The sequence below is a fragment of the Aspergillus nomiae genome (genome assembly GCF_001204775.2).
Source record: "Aspergillus nomiae NRRL 13137 chromosome Unknown contig00017, whole genome shotgun sequence".
NCBI lineage: Eukaryota > Fungi > Ascomycota > Eurotiomycetes > Eurotiales > Aspergillaceae > Aspergillus > Aspergillus nomiae.
Genome location: NW_015378072.1, coordinates 42,593 through 59,838, shown reverse-complemented (window position 1 = coordinate 59,838; position 17,246 = coordinate 42,593). Strand labels below are relative to the sequence as shown.

At 49.8% G+C, this 17,246-nt stretch overlaps 6 protein-coding genes across 6 annotated transcripts; 2 read left to right on the top strand and 4 right to left on the bottom strand.

Moving 5' to 3' along the window:
• Positions 1 to 309: 309 nt before the first annotated feature.
• aspC (septin CDC12) lies at positions 310 to 2,225 on the top strand (the record flags this gene model as incomplete). Its single annotated transcript, XM_015547277.1, has 7 exons — positions 310 to 350; positions 424 to 546; positions 690 to 732; positions 789 to 951; positions 1,013 to 1,323; positions 1,385 to 1,893; positions 1,950 to 2,225. Coding segments are annotated over 6 exons (1,179 nt in total), but the record flags the coding sequence as incomplete, so codon positions are not given.
• A 315-nt stretch (positions 2,226 to 2,540) lies between these two features.
• Positions 2,541 to 3,800, top strand: ANOM_002019 (WD40 repeat domain-containing protein; the record flags this gene model as incomplete). Its single annotated transcript, XM_015547276.1, has 4 exons — positions 2,541 to 2,598; positions 2,647 to 2,976; positions 3,058 to 3,636; positions 3,778 to 3,800. 4 exons carry the CDS (start codon positions 2,541 to 2,543, stop codon positions 3,798 to 3,800), a joined length of 990 nt encoding a protein of 329 aa, XP_015411138.1.
• Positions 3,801 to 4,805: 1,005 nt separating this feature from the next.
• On the bottom strand, positions 4,806 to 6,434 carry ANOM_002018 (uncharacterized protein; the record flags this gene model as incomplete). The annotated part of the gene is made up of 3 exons (XM_015547275.1): positions 4,806 to 5,764; positions 5,827 to 6,247; positions 6,390 to 6,434. 3 exons carry the CDS (start codon positions 6,432 to 6,434, stop codon positions 4,806 to 4,808), a joined length of 1,425 nt encoding a protein of 474 aa, XP_015411137.1.
• Positions 6,435 to 10,481: 4,047 nt separating this feature from the next.
• ANOM_002017 (SKIP/SNW domain-containing protein) lies at positions 10,482 to 12,421 on the bottom strand (the record flags this gene model as incomplete). The annotated part of the gene is made up of 3 exons (XM_015547274.1): positions 10,482 to 10,646; positions 10,712 to 12,157; positions 12,228 to 12,421. Coding segments are annotated over 3 exons (1,764 nt in total), but the record flags the coding sequence as incomplete, so codon positions are not given.
• Positions 12,422 to 13,174: 753 nt separating this feature from the next.
• Positions 13,175 to 14,039, bottom strand: ANOM_002016 (uncharacterized protein; the record flags this gene model as incomplete). The annotated part of the gene is made up of 3 exons (XM_015547273.1): positions 13,175 to 13,482; positions 13,542 to 13,659; positions 13,713 to 14,039. The coding sequence occupies 3 exons, from the start codon at positions 14,037 to 14,039 to the stop codon at positions 13,175 to 13,177; spliced, it is 753 nt and encodes a 250-aa protein (XP_015411133.1).
• A 433-nt stretch (positions 14,040 to 14,472) lies between these two features.
• ANOM_002015 (J domain-containing protein) lies at positions 14,473 to 17,171 on the bottom strand (the record flags this gene model as incomplete). Its single annotated transcript, XM_015547272.1, has 4 exons — positions 14,473 to 14,723; positions 14,781 to 16,115; positions 16,177 to 16,503; positions 16,614 to 17,171. The coding sequence occupies 4 exons, from the start codon at positions 17,169 to 17,171 to the stop codon at positions 14,568 to 14,570; spliced, it is 2,376 nt and encodes a 791-aa protein (XP_015411136.1). The 3' UTR covers positions 14,473 to 14,567.
• Positions 17,172 to 17,246: the final 75 nt, after the last annotated feature.

Below are 17,246 nucleotides of genomic sequence, written 5' to 3'. Positions count from 1 at the left end.
GCCAGCCCGTGTACCCCAGCGTGCAGTCAGTCAAACAATCACCTTTAAATCTGGACCTCCAAAAAAATGACTTTTCCACCCAAACGGGCGATAAGAGAGCTGATCCGCATGTTAATCCGACACCGAGGGGCTAGTCCGGAAGAGGTATGGTGGAGCCCCCAGAGTTGGAGGTCAGGTCATGGTCCTGGTCATGCCTTTTTGCCTGTTTGCTTCTGTTTGCTCTCCACTGCTGACTAGACGGGATTCAGGGGCAGTTTAACCCAACCCAAACCAAAAGAAGGTACTGCCGCATCCTGAGTCTTGTTTGCTTGTCTTCCTTTACATTCCCAACGGCCATTGATTACGGACCGGTATTGCTACCCATTCAAGTTCTTCCTATTGCTCTTTTCTTTTTCCCGTTGGCTAATTTTTTGTCGAGAGCAGGGCGTCGTTTCTCCCACCATCGTTTTGTTGTTTGTCTTGATTGAATTCCCATCTCTCGTTGATCGACCCCTTTATCACAATGGCCTCCACTACTGAGACTGCTCCCCCATTGGGATTGCCAACGTAAGTGCTGGAATACGCTCGGGAACTTCTCCAAAATGGACTTATCACTAATAATACTATTGCAATAGCTTCCCAATCAGCGGTACGTTTCTGAATTAGCTATGGTGGAGAAAGGGTGGAGGGTCCTAACTGAAGCTTTACAGTCACAAGATTGTCGCTAAGCGGGGTGCGGCTTTCACTATTATGGTTTGTCTAATAGGGCCTCAACACGATAAGCCATATAAGTGCTGATGGTCTTGCAGGTTGCTGGAGAGTCTGGTTTGGGAAAGACCACTTTTATCAATACCTTGTTCTCGACGACCATCAAGAACTATGCCGACCACAAGCGTCGTCACCAGAAGCAGATTGACCGGACTGTTGAGATCGAGATCACTAAGGCCGAGTTGGAGGAGAAGTTCTTCAAAGGTACACCATGGCACTTCCCGTTCGCTGGCCGACAGCTGACGCTCTGGGTATATTTTTACAGTTCGCCTGACCGTCATCGATACCCCCGGATTCGGAGACTACGTCAACAACCGCGATTCCTGGCAACCTATCATTGAGTTCCTCGACGATCAGCATGAGTCCTACATGTTGCAGGAGCAACAGCCCCGCCGCACAGAGAAGATCGATATGCGTGTGCACGCCTGTCTGTATTTCATCAGACCCACCGGCCACACCCTGAAGCCCCTCGATATTGAGGTCATGAAGCGCTTGAGCTCTCGCGTCAACCTTATCCCCGTCATTGCTAAGGCCGATACCCTCAGCCCCGCCGATCTGGCCCGCTACAAGCAGAGAGTAAGATTGACTTAGGTTCTCCATTTGTGAGGTCTTTACTTAACCTATTGCGTTCATATAGGTTAAAGCTGTCATTGAAGCCCAGGGCATCAAGATCTACACCCCCCCGATTGAAGAAGATGATGAGCATGCTGCCACCCACGCGCGGAGCCTGATGGCTGCCATGCCTTTCGCCGTGATCGGTTCCGAGAAGGATGTGAAGACCAGCGACAATCGGGTTGTAAAGGGTCGTCAATATGCCTGGGGTGTTGCCGAAGTAGAGAATGAGGACCATTGCGACTTCAAGAAGCTTCGTTCGATCCTGATCCGTACCCACATGCTGGATCTTATCCACACCACCGAGGAGCAACACTACGAGGCCTACCGTGCGCAACAGATGGAGACCCGGAAATTCGGTGAAGCCCGTCCCAGGAAGTTGGACAACCCCAAGTTCAAGGAAGAGGAGGAGTCGCTTCGCAAGCGGTTCACCGAGCAGGTCAAGGTCGAGGAACAGCGTTTCCGACAGTGGGAGCAGAAGCTCATTGCCGAAAGAGACCGCCTCAACAAGGATCTGGAGGCTACGCATGCCGCGTATGTTTCCCCCATTCTTCAGCTTCGCTATGGCAATCAAACTAACAAGGGAACAGAATCAAATCGCTGGAGCAGGAAATCGAGTCCTTGCAGGGCTCATCCACCCGCAGCCATGGACGTCGCTAAGGCACTTTTGAACCACTGCAAACTGTGGTCTTTCGATCAACAGTGGGAAAAGCAGACTCTGCATTCGTCAATTTTATTTCATGTTCATTTGACTACCCCTTGAAATTTTCTTTAACTTTCCTATTTTCGGCTTTGTGTGTACTCGAGTGAGACAATTTGCATAGGGCATAGACGCCCTGTCCTGAGTTTCGCTGGGTTTTCTTGTTATTATTCTCTTTACCTGCTGGTAGCTAGCGATGGTTTTTCTACATCATTGATAATAACCTACTTGTGTTCTGTGGCATGCCAATACATATTTAATTTGTCTGAGTTGTCCGCATGGAAGTATACAAATAACTCGACCTCCGCGGAGGAGCCGCGGGATGCTACTAGAATAAAGTTACCTCTGCGCTCCCGCCGCCCTTTAATTGATTGCCAAGAACGAGAGCTCTTTTCTCCACATCCACTTAAACAGCGACTCCTTTGCGATTCGGATCAACAACTTAAACCACAGCGTATCATACATAATATTACTGTGTATAATGCCCGTGACGAAACAATTCCCTACAGATTTAGTCCACACTCTCAAGACACATAATGGTAAGTTCCCCCCGCCTTCAGGAGCTTCTTCCCTCTGACATCGCCAAGGGCCCGTGAACGCTGTCACATTCTCCAGCTATCCTGGAACGTACGTTTTGACCGGTTCCTCCGATCGCGCGGTTCATCTCTCCCGCGCGATACCCAACAAACCTGGTACGGAAACGACATCCCCGATCCAAAAGTACGAAGCGCACGGTTATTCGGTGCTGGATGTTGCCGTCGCGGGTGATAATTCCCGCTTTGCCAGCGTTGGCGGAGACCGACAGGTTTTCCTTTGGGATGTTGAACAGGGCATAACTGTAAAGCGATGGAGTGGACATGCAGCCCGTGTTGAAGCGGTGCAGTTTGCAGGCGAAGGCGACTCGGTGGTCGTTTCTGGTACGTTTTACCAATTGGAACCACCACCTCAATCTACGTGGTGATTGAATCGATCGATGCTAATGTTATCCTATACTGCAGGTAGCGCCGACACTACGATTAATCTCTGGGACACACGATCCAACTCAACGAAGCCAATCCAAACCCTCACCGAAGCCAGCGACACGGTCTCATCCATCCACGTTCACACCCCTACGTATTCCATCGCAAGTGGAAGCTACGACGGCCGTGCCCGTATCTACGATGTTCGCATGGGTCGTACAACGGTCGATGTTCTCGCACACCCAGTAACCAGCGTGCGCTGTTCGACGGACGGGAATGCCCTCTTGGCTTCAACATTAGACAGTCGCATTCGAATGCTTGACCGCACCGATGGCAAACTCCTCCAGGCGTTTGGAAGCGGAGATAAAAACCCCGGGAAGACCGGATATCGGAACAGCGAGCTGCGAATCAGGTCTGCGTTTGCCAAAGGGGATGCGATGGTGCTCAGTGGAAGCGAAACGGATAAGGAAGACCGGTCGGCCCAAGCATACGTATATGCTTGGGATGTCGTGAGCGGGGAGCTCATCGCTAGTGTTCCAGCTGGCGAGGGCGTCAAGGTTGTCAGTTGCGTGGCGTGGAATGAGAAGGGGGGATGTTGGGCCGGCGGTTGCTCTGACGGTGCGTATTTTCTCTTATTGCACTCTCTGTTCCTCATTTCAATCCATTACACCGCGAGGGCTGAAAAATATCTCTCAATCTACTTGGCCCCACATATTGAGTCTTGGAATGTGCCAGCTAACATGACGTCTTGAACAATAGGAAGCGTCAAAATCTACGGCTAAGGCTCCGCCCAGCGATGAATAATTAACTCAAACATACCACGTGCACTAGTCATGTTGCACATATCAACTTTCACCAACTACAGCTCACAGGCTTTTGTTAGGCCCCCAAGAGAGGCGAACGCGTCGCAGTCCCTAAAAGGAAAATATCGTGGCTCAGATCGCTTCCCTGAGACAAAGCAAACCACTCGAGCGATCTCTCAATCTCCACAGCTCGTAGCTAATAACCATAGGTCCTCAGCTGCGCCACCACTAAGACTTCAGAAACTGGGATATACTTTCCCCAACCACGAACGCATGACACAGTCACAAACCCCGATCTATTGATTAGTTTCTTCGGTTTCCCGGGAATTAATGGATTGCCACTGTGGAGTCGTGATGGTTCATCGTAGGGTTTTACACTACGACGAGGCTGGATTTCAAATTGGCCTGGTTCAAGCTTTCAGGCGCTTGCAATTACGAATGCTGTGGTTTTTTCAGCTGATATAGGTTTATCTGAGAAGTACTATGAAATTGTCATTGGAGATAAAGCCCAGTCCGAACGAAAATAGTCATTCTAAGAACAAAGAATACGAAGGACAAGATAAATGGCAAGCAGTCAAAGCGCCGTGGATATCAATAACAATCCAAACTTAGATATTTAACTTCCAATCAAAATCATGAACATTAATCTCAGCATCTCATACCGAGACGGACAACCTCGCTAACTATCAATACAAGTTTTGGTGAAAGAAATGTTTAAAGGGGAATGTACTGTTATCCGTATCATGTTATAGTCCAGAACAATGAGATGAGAACTTTTGAGCGCCGGTATAGCTGATTATGATAGACTTCAACGAAATTTTGCGATCTGGGCGTAAATCATAAATGGAGAGAAGAGAGTTCAACTTGCCACAGGTGCTCTCAAAAATAAGAAAAGTCAAAGGTAAACCTCGGTATCTTCTGCGGAAGGCTGATGCTCGTTTGACTGTAGAAGCTGGGCAATCGAAGGCAGCAAGTTGAATATAATCATATCTCGAATCCTTCAAGGTCCTCGGGCTCATGACTCTCGGCTTCCAAAGCACCCACGGCGCGTTGAAGCTCGTGCTCACCGACAATGATGGTACCCGCTCGTGCAGTGCTGAGGAAGCTGATCTCAACAGCCTCGATCGAGCTGTCCAAGTCAGGCTGCAGGTGGTGGGTCGGTTTGCCGTTGCTGGCTGATTTGCGTCCAGACCCAGGGGTTGGAGGTTTCACGGGTCCGCCGGATCCGACACTCGAAGAGAAAAACCGATTCATCGTCTCATCAAAAGAAGAAAAACCATTGAAAGAATGAGACATAATTGTGGAAGAACCGTCCGTGATGTCATCGCCTCGATCATGCGTAGCGTCTGCCAACCTACCAGCTACGCCACAAACAATACCAGTAGCCTCTAGTGGAAGTTTGCGTAGATCTAGCATGATAGGAACGAGGATCTCCTCTTTTGAGCCTAATAAGAGACTGGTTTCGTCATCTGGCTCGGCAGGGAATGCAGGATCACTTGAGAATCGGGGCAAAAGCCGCTGTTCCAGTAAAATTGAGGCTGCTGGATCGGCAGCGGTCATGGTAAGAGACAGAAATCGTGGCTTATCCACGACAAGCGCTATTGTCAGCGCGTCGCGCAGTATAGATATAGAGCTGATCTCACTGCCGTCACGATGGTGAACAGCACATTGGACTAAGCGGAGGGATCTATCAACGGAAGGGGTGATGTTATTCTTTCGCAAAGAAGAGAATGTGCGAGTCTGTAATTCATCAAGCGATGATGGCGGAGGAGTGGGCGGGGGAGATCCCAGGCTGCTGGTGGACCGGGGAGACACGGGACTGAGACAACTGTTGAACTGGTTGTTGTTGATGAATGCGTCCGTCGACATCTCGAATTGAAACCCTCGCTTTTCCAGAGTTTGAATTACCTGCGTCTTGCTACGCAGAGGAACAATAATATAGTCTGAGAAGTAAGTGGAAATAAAAAATATGGAGCTACAACATATCCCCATTAGCACAACCTACGATTTAGGGAAAAGAGGAGAAAGAGACATACATTCCCGCCATCGCTAATGCTGGTGAGTTCAAGTACTCGTTGGCCCGCCTCGAGGCCTTCTCCGTACACTTGCATGGCAATGAAATCATCACGGCTAATGGACAAGCGACACGGATTGGATACGTTATCTTTCGCAAAACGCTCAACCAACGGAGCGAAATAGTCATTGGCAAGTTGCCTAGGACACATAATAGAACACTCCACAGGTGTAATGGAGAGGTTCAAGAACGCAGGTTGAGCGCGTTTGTGGCCACCGTCGGGGCCACCATTCTGGAAATCTGCATGATTCCCACTAATTGGAGGTACCTCATGAAAAAGGACCTGAAGGATTGGATTCAGAAAATACGGGTAGAGGTCCAGTGGAATATGGACGAGGGCCAGTCGGTCGTCCTGCATTACCATCATTGTTGTTAGCAAGCTAAGCCTCATAACACGAAGGATCACTGGAAAAATCCAGCAGTTGTCCGAAGAAGCCATATTCAGGAATCATGTTGTTATAGGATCTTTTGCATGTAGGACATAATAGGCTCACCATAAACTGGACCTGAGCAGAAATGAGCGATAGCGACTGCTCCATCTTTTCAGGTGTATTGTAAAGCCTGTGTGGCTCAAGAACAGGTCAGACGCCGGCGCTTCACGAGGGTGATCTCGTGGATAAATCACTGGTGGATTTAGTGCGGCGCAGGACAATTAAGCCAGGCTGAATTGAGGCTCTTCGTTAATGGTGTGGCAAGGCTGGATTCCAGCTGGTAGGACTATATATAGGAATGAAAATCAAGGTCGATGGAAAACTGGACAGCCCACTCCGCGTGATTGATTCCTTTCGAGAGTTTGAGAGGCGCAAATGATATACTAAGAATAATATTGAGACGGTACTGGTGTTATTGACAGCTCGCGTTTGGGAGCAACTAGAAGAGCCGAACGACGAGGTATCTTCAGATAGACCGCAGTCAGGGTAGGGTCACTTCGCCTGTTTGTCTTATACTGCATAGTTTTGTTTCCGTTGAATGTTTTGAGACGTTGAGCAATCATTCCGCCTTCCGTTACGCCATTTTCCGAGGGAATGATATCAATAAGACCAGCACGCAAGTAAGGAGTAGTCGAACGACGATGTTATAAGAGATGGGCAATCAGGGAAAGACGAGGAGCATGGCATCAGAGATGGCTCGAAGCACACCAGAACCGGAATGAGTCAAGACGGTGGAAGAGAACAAGAGCTTCTCAGGTGACTTGGACTCTATGCCTGTTCTGTACTTGCGTTTCTTTTCCTCGCTTACTTACACTCCCACTTCTTTTCCCTCTCCTTCACTTTCCAATGCAATGCAATGACTTAATAATTCTTTTGTTGGCTGCTCTTGCTGACTTGCTGAAACTTGAGTCACCGAAGGTTTGTCGCAAAAAAGAGTCCCCACACAGATATCCACAATCGTTGGAAGCTTAACCAAGGCAAGAGAAAAGAAAAATTAAAATAAAATAGGAGGGTATATATGACCGGTTGTCTCTCCCTTCAGATTTTTTTCTGGCCTTTTGGCCCCCTGAGGCCTGAGCAACTGCTTGAAGAAAATTCGTTAATGCCTTATCCTCTTTTTTACCTAATGATCTTTCGCAATAGACATAGCCGTTGGCCGAGTGGTTCTTCCTGCTTTATCTCCAGTGTCAAGTCTCCACCAACACCACTGCTTATCAGCATTAGTAGCAAATGAGCAATTCCGTTGCGATCGCCACTCCGCGGTAGGCGCCACTACCGATAAATGCCTGTGCTTTTGCTGGTCGAATCCTCCCGGCGCACGGTTCCTATGCCAATCCAATGGCCTTGTGTGGGCAGATCAGGATATGAAACGACTGATTCATGATGGACGCTCATGGGCTCCCCGCACTTTCAAGCAACCAGGATCATGGGGTAACTTACTCGGGCTAGTCAGGCACCGCAAAAACTGATCAGTCACACAATCTGCAGTTGGGTAGAGTGTGGCAGCACCATTCGTATCGTAAGATATGGATCTCCACCTCTTCGCAAGCAAGGGGGGCCCGTTTTCGACGGGAGATAAAGCGGGTGGATTTTGAGGGTCCCAATGACACCGCAATGAGTTGGGTGGAGTCCTGTCCATCCACGGAATGCCAGCGGGAAACCCTCTACGATAAGAAAAACCTTCCGCGTTCACTGAACCTGCCCTCATCGTGGTATCAACCACTTCCCCTTCGAAACCTAACACCAGCGGTACAGCCCTGGTGCAGGTATTGTTTCGTCTAGCAAGCAATATCACTCCAACGACGTCATACCAAATGATGTCTCTGAATCCCGTTGGAGGTCTACTAGCTCGTCATTCGCAACGGCAATCACCACAATTTGCGAGTGTTGTTTTACGTTCCTCGGCAATGCCGGTTAAAACATCCAAGACATTCATCTGACTGCGCTTGCAGCGCTACAGCAGCAACTAACTATGAAATCCATGCCCCATGACCTTCTCAAAACGCAGCCTCTCTCTTTCGCAAAACTCAATAGCATGGTCGCTTGTCAAGAGCTTTCCCATATCTTGCCTCATGCATACCGTTGTCTCCCTCTGACGATTATCTACAGGCACTAATAGGAGACAGCCAAAATAATGACTCTCGCGTTCATTGGCTGTTAGGAATCTCAATCATCAGATCATGTCGCCATCTCAGCAATCTACTGGATACGCCTGCATAGTCAGTGTCCGACGTATACAGGGTCCACTACGTCTTTTGACAGCATTTGACGACGATGCTGCTCTCTTATTAATATGGGTGTCTAGCGTGTCAACATGTACCCAACCTGACCAAATCTGGCTCTCCCTTCCCGTTAGGCAGATGCTATCACCAATTCTCAGGCCGATGGGGGCTCCATAATGAGCGATTTACATCCCTTGTCGCTTCCAACAGTTTCACATGCTTTTCATCTTCCTCTCCGCGGTATTTATTCTCCCGGATATTAGTATTTCTGGAGTCTATAAGACATGCACTTAATGACCCATTCTCCGTCCATGCGTATACTGTCTCAAGGTCCACTGGTATACATGAAGGATCCCTTACCAAGTATCGAGAATCTCCCCGGAAGGGCCACCTTCTCAGTAGCCATACCATGTGGATACTTAGAGTTAGAGAACCAACGGCTGCTACCAACCATTCATGGCATCACTGAGGGTCCTACTATTCGAGAATACAATCATCACATGACTCGGACGTACTGAATTACTTGTTATTTATTACCATCCAATGAGAAGAATAATCGCATTACCCTGTGCTCTGAAACATGTTTGAATTACCACTAAATCATGACCAGAGTGTCACGGCCTTACCTACCTATCAGGCGTCACATCAACCTACTAGGTAGTATTAGTATACAGCCAGGGATTCCACCATACTGGAAGGATCCAGAGCACCACAATGTACTAGTAGCTCAGTCATTATAAATAGCCTAATAACCAGAGCGAATCACTTACTTTAGTCTCATTGTTCCCATTTCCACATCCATATTCAATATATGAAACACACAAACCCCATCCTTGCCAAGTGACACTATATATGACCTCAATATAAACAACATATGAACTCACAGCCCACCCCCAACATACCAACTCACCCAAAACCACATACAATGACCACCAGCTCAAACCGCCCCCAACAACTACCAGCCCACTTCATCCCCCCAACCTCCCCCATCGACCTAACCCGGCTAACCCCCTCCCAACAAGCCATCTACAACTGTCTGCGCTCCCAAGGCTGGACGGACACACACTGCACGACCTGGCTACGAAGCACCAACACATGCAAGAGTCTCTATCGGGGTGGTTCCGCGCTCAGGGCTGGAGTGAGAAGCAGCTGCGGGCGTTCCGGGAGCGGTGCGAGGGGGAGCTGCCGGTTGGTGTTGCGCCGCCGGTTACGGGGTCTGATGGGTGGCAGACGGAGTTTGATTTGCAGAGTAAGTTGCTTGGGGAGGCGGGTCGGAGGAAGAGGGTTGGGGAGGAGATGGGGGTTGGGTTTGGGGTTGGCAGGAAAAGGGTCTAGGTAGTGATGTGTTGTTTTGTTTTGTTGTGAGTGGGTTGTTTATGGTTGTGGATTGGATGCGTTGCCGTTTGGGTCTGGTGTGCGGTTGCTTTTGTTTCTGTTTCGATGCCTTTGTGTGCGAGTAGTGAGAACTACAGAGGGAAAAGGTCCTGATATCTGAGTCTATTGATGCTCGAGAAGTGTATATACCCTGGAGGGAAAGGAGGAGAGGAGCTGGATACTGTAACTAGTTGAATATGAATCATGCCTCTACATATCTATCTACTCAATAATGTATTAGGCGTAGTGAAATCAGGTGAGCGGCAGCCTAAATATCAGTTAAAATAGAAAACCAATATTTGTTCTGTAGATAAACAGTGATACATGTATATATCATTGATTCAAAGCCATTACCGAGTCTTGTCTGTCTGACAACAATACAGTTATATATATCAACAAAGCAGCCCAATGAATTTTGAATTTGTCCTCTGAGCTAGAGGAAGAAACCAAACACATAGATAGAAGAAATGATGACAACGCCGGCAATGCATGAATCATCCCAACAAACGACAATGGTATAAATCGAACCCTACCGAGCCAACCCAATTGCATCTAACGATTACTCCTCGTCAACCCTAGCGCGCTTGGAGCCACGGTCTTCACGATCAACTTCCTGAATGCCGTAGCGCTTCTGTCCAGCTCCGCCAGTGACGTCGGCAATCATACTGTCGATGCCGAAGGGATCGGTGGTGTCTTTCTCGAATTGAACAGGGCCATCACGAGCCTGTTTCGTTCGTTAGCAGGGATCCTACCATAAAGTGGACGAAAGGGACCAGTTGAGTCACTCACCTCGGCATCAGCAGCTCCACGGAAACCTTCCTTAGCCTTACCCAAAACTTCGAATCGGCTCGACTTCTGAATCCTACTCATTTCTCCCTCGGCACCGCCCTCGTCGTCGTCGGCATCGACTTGGGCCCGGGGACGGTATATACTGTTGATGGCGTCCTGCGCAGCAAACAACGGCTTGTCATAAGGGTTGTCCTCGTTGAATCCGGAGTCCATTCCACTCGTCTGGTTAAATAGACGAGAGTCCCACATAGTCTCGGAAGACTGAGTCGGTTTCGCCAATCCCAGAGCGACCTTCTCCGAGATATCACGGTTCTGTTCACGGGCCATTGCTTGAATCCGTCTCTCTGTACCCATCCTCGACTGACGAAGCTGTCTCTCATTTTCCTGGCGGCGCTCGCGACGCATGCGCTCACGCTCCCGGGCAGCTCGTTCGTCATCATCAGGAGTACCAGACCGATTAGAGTACGGAGACGGACTCCGGCTGACACTGCGAGAACGAGAGCGAGAACGAGACACGGCACGGGACTCGTGACGGCTGCTGGTAGCTCTCTCTTCGCGGGCCTTCTGGGCAAGTGCCCGCAAGTGGTCCTCCTTCTGCGCCTTTTCCTTTTCCGCCAGCTTCTGCTGCATCTGAGCGCGCAATCTAACCTCCTCACGAGCATGTCTATCGGCAGTGAACAAAGCCTCAGCAAACTGAGCAAACTTATCGTTAATAGTAACATCCTGCAGACCACGTCCATCGGCGGCTAAACGCTTATCGAGCGGAACCGTATAACCCTTAGGATTCTTCCAATTCGACACTGGCGGTGGGATCTTCCAGGCCTCCTGATCTTCCGCCGTAAGCTTCCGTGGCGGCGAATGCATGATCGGCGGAGGCGGCGACGGCGGTCCGCGAGGGATTTTCTTATGCTTGAACTTCGGCGGTTCCATGGGATCCTGCTGTCTTTCCACAATCTTCATGATCCGGTCATTCTTCCGAGAATTATCACCCATCTGGTTCGCAGGCGTATAACGGACAAAGGTCGGCTCCGCCCGACTTCCACCCCTGACGTTCTTGGGCTTCTGTGCTGCCACGGCTCCCGACACCAGGTTCGCCAGCGCATTCTTCGTCTTCTCCATCTGCGCCTCGACTTCCTCTTCCGACGGCCGATCAAGTGAGATTTCACCCATATCCACCCGCTGTCGGAGCGGGATCAAGTCCTTGAAGGAGGCGTGCACAATCCGGTTATCGCTGTGGCCTCGTCGCGCGATCGCATCGTATTTAACCTTTCCCTCTGCATCAACCTGCACAGCAAGTGCATTAGATGTCGATGATGAGCCTTTGCGGCCCATGTCGAGCGGATACTGTGCGACCAAAATCTCGGGGAACGCGCCACCGTCGCCAAAGTCTTCGGGGGCTCGAGGACGCCAACCGGTGCGGTTTCCATACGGGGGAGGGCCGGTTTTCTAAAGTGTAGTTCATTAGCATTTCAATGACACATCAGTCCCACGTTTAGAAAAACGGATATCAACCCACCCTTAACACAATCTGAGTCTCATCGATCTGGTCCGCACCTACGACCCGCGGACCACGGGGCTGCGCGTGATGCGGGATCTCCTCATCCTCGCCGGTGTATTTCGGCTTTGGAAGGGATTTAAAAAGCCCCTCTGCAATGGAAGTCATTGTCAAGGGGGTGAAACGGTTGATAAGGGAATGGGGGGAGGGAAGTGATTGATAAGTTGAAAGTTCTAGTGGTGGTTTGGATGCTTTTTCTCTTTTTGGCGGCGGGATTGCAGGAGTGGATTCTGTGGCGCGCCGTAGTGTCTTCCTAGTTGTCTCGTCGTCATTGTTTCCCGATCGGGAAGACATCCGTTTTCATAGTTTCTACTGGATATCAACAAACCAACCACTGCTGTAGTACTGGTGTAATAGGTATAAAAACTAACTTTTTATCTGCAGGACACATACACTTAGATTGGAATATTCTCTTTGTTCCTCCTATTTCTCGTGAAGCTCTATCATCATCTAACCCAATATTGTCTACATAAGGATTCTGATTATGTCTAAGGCTCATTGAATAGAGCTAGCATCAAGTATTTTAGCTTACTATACCTACAGTAGTTACACGGATATAGCCATGAAAGACCGTAGTTACACTTAGGAGGGCTAAAGATTTAAAGGAGGGAGGTCCATTGAGTAAAGTACACCAGGTACAAGTAAGCTTTCGCCATCCCAGAACCTCCATCGTTATTTCCCGTTCAATATCTCCTCTCCACGGTTAAATTGCGAGGCCTTCAATCTATCCAGCGAGCATCAAGACATCACCTATGTCCAGCAATAGACCAGTCCGGCAAATCAGCAAAGGAAGGTCTTGGGTCCGCTGTGCGATATCAGCATCCCAAACGCACGAGTAACCCAAGCACGGAACACAAACAAGACAAAGAAAGGAAGGACGGAGAAGAAGGGGAAAAACATACCAAAGGTCAAAAAGGCTGGTAGCGCTTGTGGAACTCGATGTGGCTGAGCCCACTTCTCTGAAAGACTGCATTGAAATCCTGAGCGTGATATCGGATCCTGTCCTTAGGTGTACACTGGTAGTAAGGCTGGCCAGTACAAGTGTTCGCCCAGTGGCCGGCACACTGCTTCTCAGCAATTTGCTTGATAGTGAGGTGCATATAATCACCATTGGGCGCGTGGAACCAGAACTTGCAGTCTTCCTCAACAAGATATGGGACCTGGTACATCAGCTTTGCGGAGCCAGGCGCTGTGAGCGATATGTTAGTACGTTGTACTTATTCTCCACTTTTATTTAGATACCAAATGGAAACTGGGAAATAGGGTCGATGATACCAGCAGAAACACCCATCGACTTCTTTAGTTCAAAAACCTCGAGCTGATAAGGCTCAGGTGTAACAGGGTCAGACATATCTCCAGAGTAGCAGACACAACGGCCAGGGAATCCTGGAGCCTACAGGTATAGTTTGTTAGTTAGGATATGGCGTCATGCCTATTTTAGCTTACGTTTTGGCAGGCGGGAGTTGGGATAACGCCAACGTATGGTCCAGTGCCGTGGCAGCTCGCGTGAAACTGAGGTCCAGGGCAGCACCCATAGCTAGCATGAGCATGAGTTGCGCTGGTTGCAGCCGAAAAAGTGGCAGCAGGTCTAGTAGAAGCAGTGAAAGCAGAAGAAGTAGAAGTAGTGGGAGTCGCAGCCGCAGTTGCAGTATGCTCTTCTAGCTGCAGCGCCGGGCCAGTCGATCGGTATTTGGCATTGGCAAAAGTAACTGGCGTATTGATCGCAGCAAAAGGGCTGCCATCTTTGGCACTGTCATCACGGCTTGCAGTCATGTTTATGTAGGGTTAGTTGGGGAAGGAGGTGTGGTTACGCGGTTAAGGGTGTGAAAGGATGTGACAGAATGAAGGTGTAAAGTGAAAAGATCGCAAAGATGGATAAACACGTTAAGGGAATATATGAGGGGTGTTAAGGGAATCTGAGATAGTAACACCGGCAAACAAATGGCGGGACTTCAGTGGGATTGTTGACATGACAGGCAGACACCAAAGTCCGTTACCTATCGGATGCCTCCCCTACTTCACTGGAAATCCCAACAACTCACCGCACCTTCATCTCCTGAAGACAAACTACATTCCACTGTTTAAGTATTCCAATTAGTATGTATACTAGTAGTGGTTTATGACAGTTCAGACTCCAAGAACACAGAATAATAAGTCTATCCATCAGTACACCAAACATGCAAGAAGCAAAATGCAAAGTTGTGCGGTCCAAGAGTGGCGATGTCCAAAACAACAACACTGCCAACAGCACCACAGTCATTAACATATTAATACAGATGTCATGCTTTCACCAGATGCTGGTCAGTTTTCATCTGTCATCAAATGAGTGCGCATAGGGCAAGCAATGGCCTCAGAGTCCGTGGCTTCTACATAATGCTGCGCCCCGTGGTATGTATACCAAATCCTCAGGGTCTTCGGCAGAAGAGGGGCCGGGTCATAAAAGCCAAGGATATGGAACTGTGCATTATTAGCTAATTGCATCCCCATGAGACTGCAGGCTGATAATCAACTCACCTTGACCATGTTCTTGGGAATCACCAGCTGGCTACGGTCCACCAAACCGGCCACGGGGATGGTGACATCTACCACCTCATATTCCTTGCCAGTGTCGTTGCCCTTTTTCTTTGAAGGAAAATGGCCATACTCAGCCTTGGTAATGACTAGACCGTCCTGTCTCTCCTCCTTCGCTTGTCTCCGCCGTACCTGCTCAGTCATGATCTCAGTCGCTTGCAGGCTTTCTGCTCTCTTTATTGGCACCAATTTCTTCAGCTCCTTCTGTCGTCGAGCTATCACGCGTCGTCGGTTCTTCCTTTCTCTTGGCCGGATGAACCCAAATTCCCACGCACAGTATGCCAGCCATGGGAATATGACAGCAAGCGCGGCAGCGTCCGCATTAACCACGTCAATGGGACAGACAGCGATAGGAAGTTTGATTCTTTGGCCAAGTCTACTCCACAAGACCGTCATGACAAGACCATGGGGGCCTTCAACTCCAATACCGAGTCCCATGCGAGTCAGTTCACCAACCTGCCGCGACCCTTCAACTTTCCATGATAGCGACAAATCCATGTTGACAGTACTGGTCACTTCAACCCGCACGGAGCGTGGTTCATTTGCCGGTGGCAAAGCATAATGACCTTCAGAACTCCATTCAGAGCGCAAGGGGTCATTGGCGGCCGTTCCAGAAAAGAGATTACGTCCATAGCTCAGCTGTAAGCCACTTGCTTCAGGAGAAACAGAAAAGCCTATTTGCCACGCTTCACCCACCTTGTCTTCTGCGCGCTGCTTGGACCGAAGCTGCTGGTACTCGCTCTCCTCTTCCCCGTCCTCCGGTTCTTCATCATAGTCATCCATAAAAGCAGCCTGCTTTTGAGATTTTGGGAGAGCTAGCAAACCAACCTGGAACTGGCTAGTCTGTTTGGGAATGGTGAACGCAGAGTCGACATCCAGACCTATGTCAAGAAAGGGGCTAAGCAAGCGCTCTACGGCGCCTGGCCAGCTGATAGTACCGCTTTGCCATCTACAGAAAGCGTGCTTCCTTTCACCCACCTCTTTCATGACCTGAACGGCCATTGCTGGCGGGCATTTCACAGGCGACTTGTAGAACGTGCTGCTGAAGTTGACGTTAAAAGGATTCGTCCCGGCAACAGGCGTAAAAGCCTTCACCATGTTCGCCTGCACTGACGGAACAGGCAAGACCATGGCACCAACAGAGACGGCAGAATATCTGAGGAACGAGAACGGCCGCTTGCTAAGGATCCCCTTCTGGCTTGCAACATCACCAAACACATGATTAACAGTGGCTCCAAGCGTGATCTCCTGCGAGGCTATAATGGGCGGCAACGGAACCTGCGCAACCACCATCAGCCACAATCCCATCTATCCACATCAACAACAACATCTCTCTTACCTTACGTATTTCCTTAGTTCCATCCAGATGCTCGATTGAAAGTTTCTGAGTCAGGTGGCGCATCTCACCCGAAATTCCAGCATTAATGACCATTTCCGGCTCATCACCGGCCTCATCCTCCGACCCCTGTTGCTCAGCACCCTCCTCCACAGGCTCATCCCTCTCCAACTTCCCCAACAGCTTCCTCGGCGTGGGCAAAGGCGCCTTAAAGGAATACCCCACATTAAACTTCGACGGCGTAGCCGAAGGCACACTAAAATAGACTTCGCCCTCATCCTCATCCACAGAAATCATATCGGAAGCATCGATACCCAAGACAATGGAACCCTACGAGACGAGAAAAAAAAGAAAGAGAACCCACCAGGTCAGCAACCACACCCAAAAGACACGCCTTCCGCCAAACAAACCACCGACAGGAGAGAAGAAAGATAACATACCCGACTCTGCACCATGGAATTAATGGCCTTCCTCTCCCTGCGCTTCATCGCGTCCAAAAACCACCTCCGGAACTCCTCGGGCGACTTAGCCTTAACACCCAGTCTGCGTTCCCGCTCCGCCTCCCCGCCCATCCCCATACTCCCGCCGGGGCCCCATTCCGCCCGGACGCCCTCGGCGCCCAGGAGGTCATACACGGTCCTCTTGCGATGATCAATCAGCGTGTCGTACGCCTCGCGGATGCGCTCGAAATGCCGTCTCGCGATCTCCTGCCACTCGCCGGGCTGTTTGTCCGGGTGGAAACTCAGCGTCAGATTCCTGTACGCGGAGCGGATCTCTGCGTCGCTGGGCGGCGGTGTCCGGGATAATCCCAGGAGGGCATAGTAATCTGTTTCTTCGGGGTAGGATAATAGAGCAGAGTAGTCTGGGTCCGGGTCATTTGCTTGATTGCGATCCGTGGTATTACTATCTGGGTATTCGGAGCCGGGGTTCCATTGCTGGGATGTTGTTGCTTCAGCATGGACCCAATCCGAGGACTCGGATGAGTAGGACGCTTCCATCGTGTCCCTTGTTGTTGGTTCTCCGGGGGCGCGATCAGTTCGAGAATTAATTGTGGAAGTGGCGACGAGGCATCT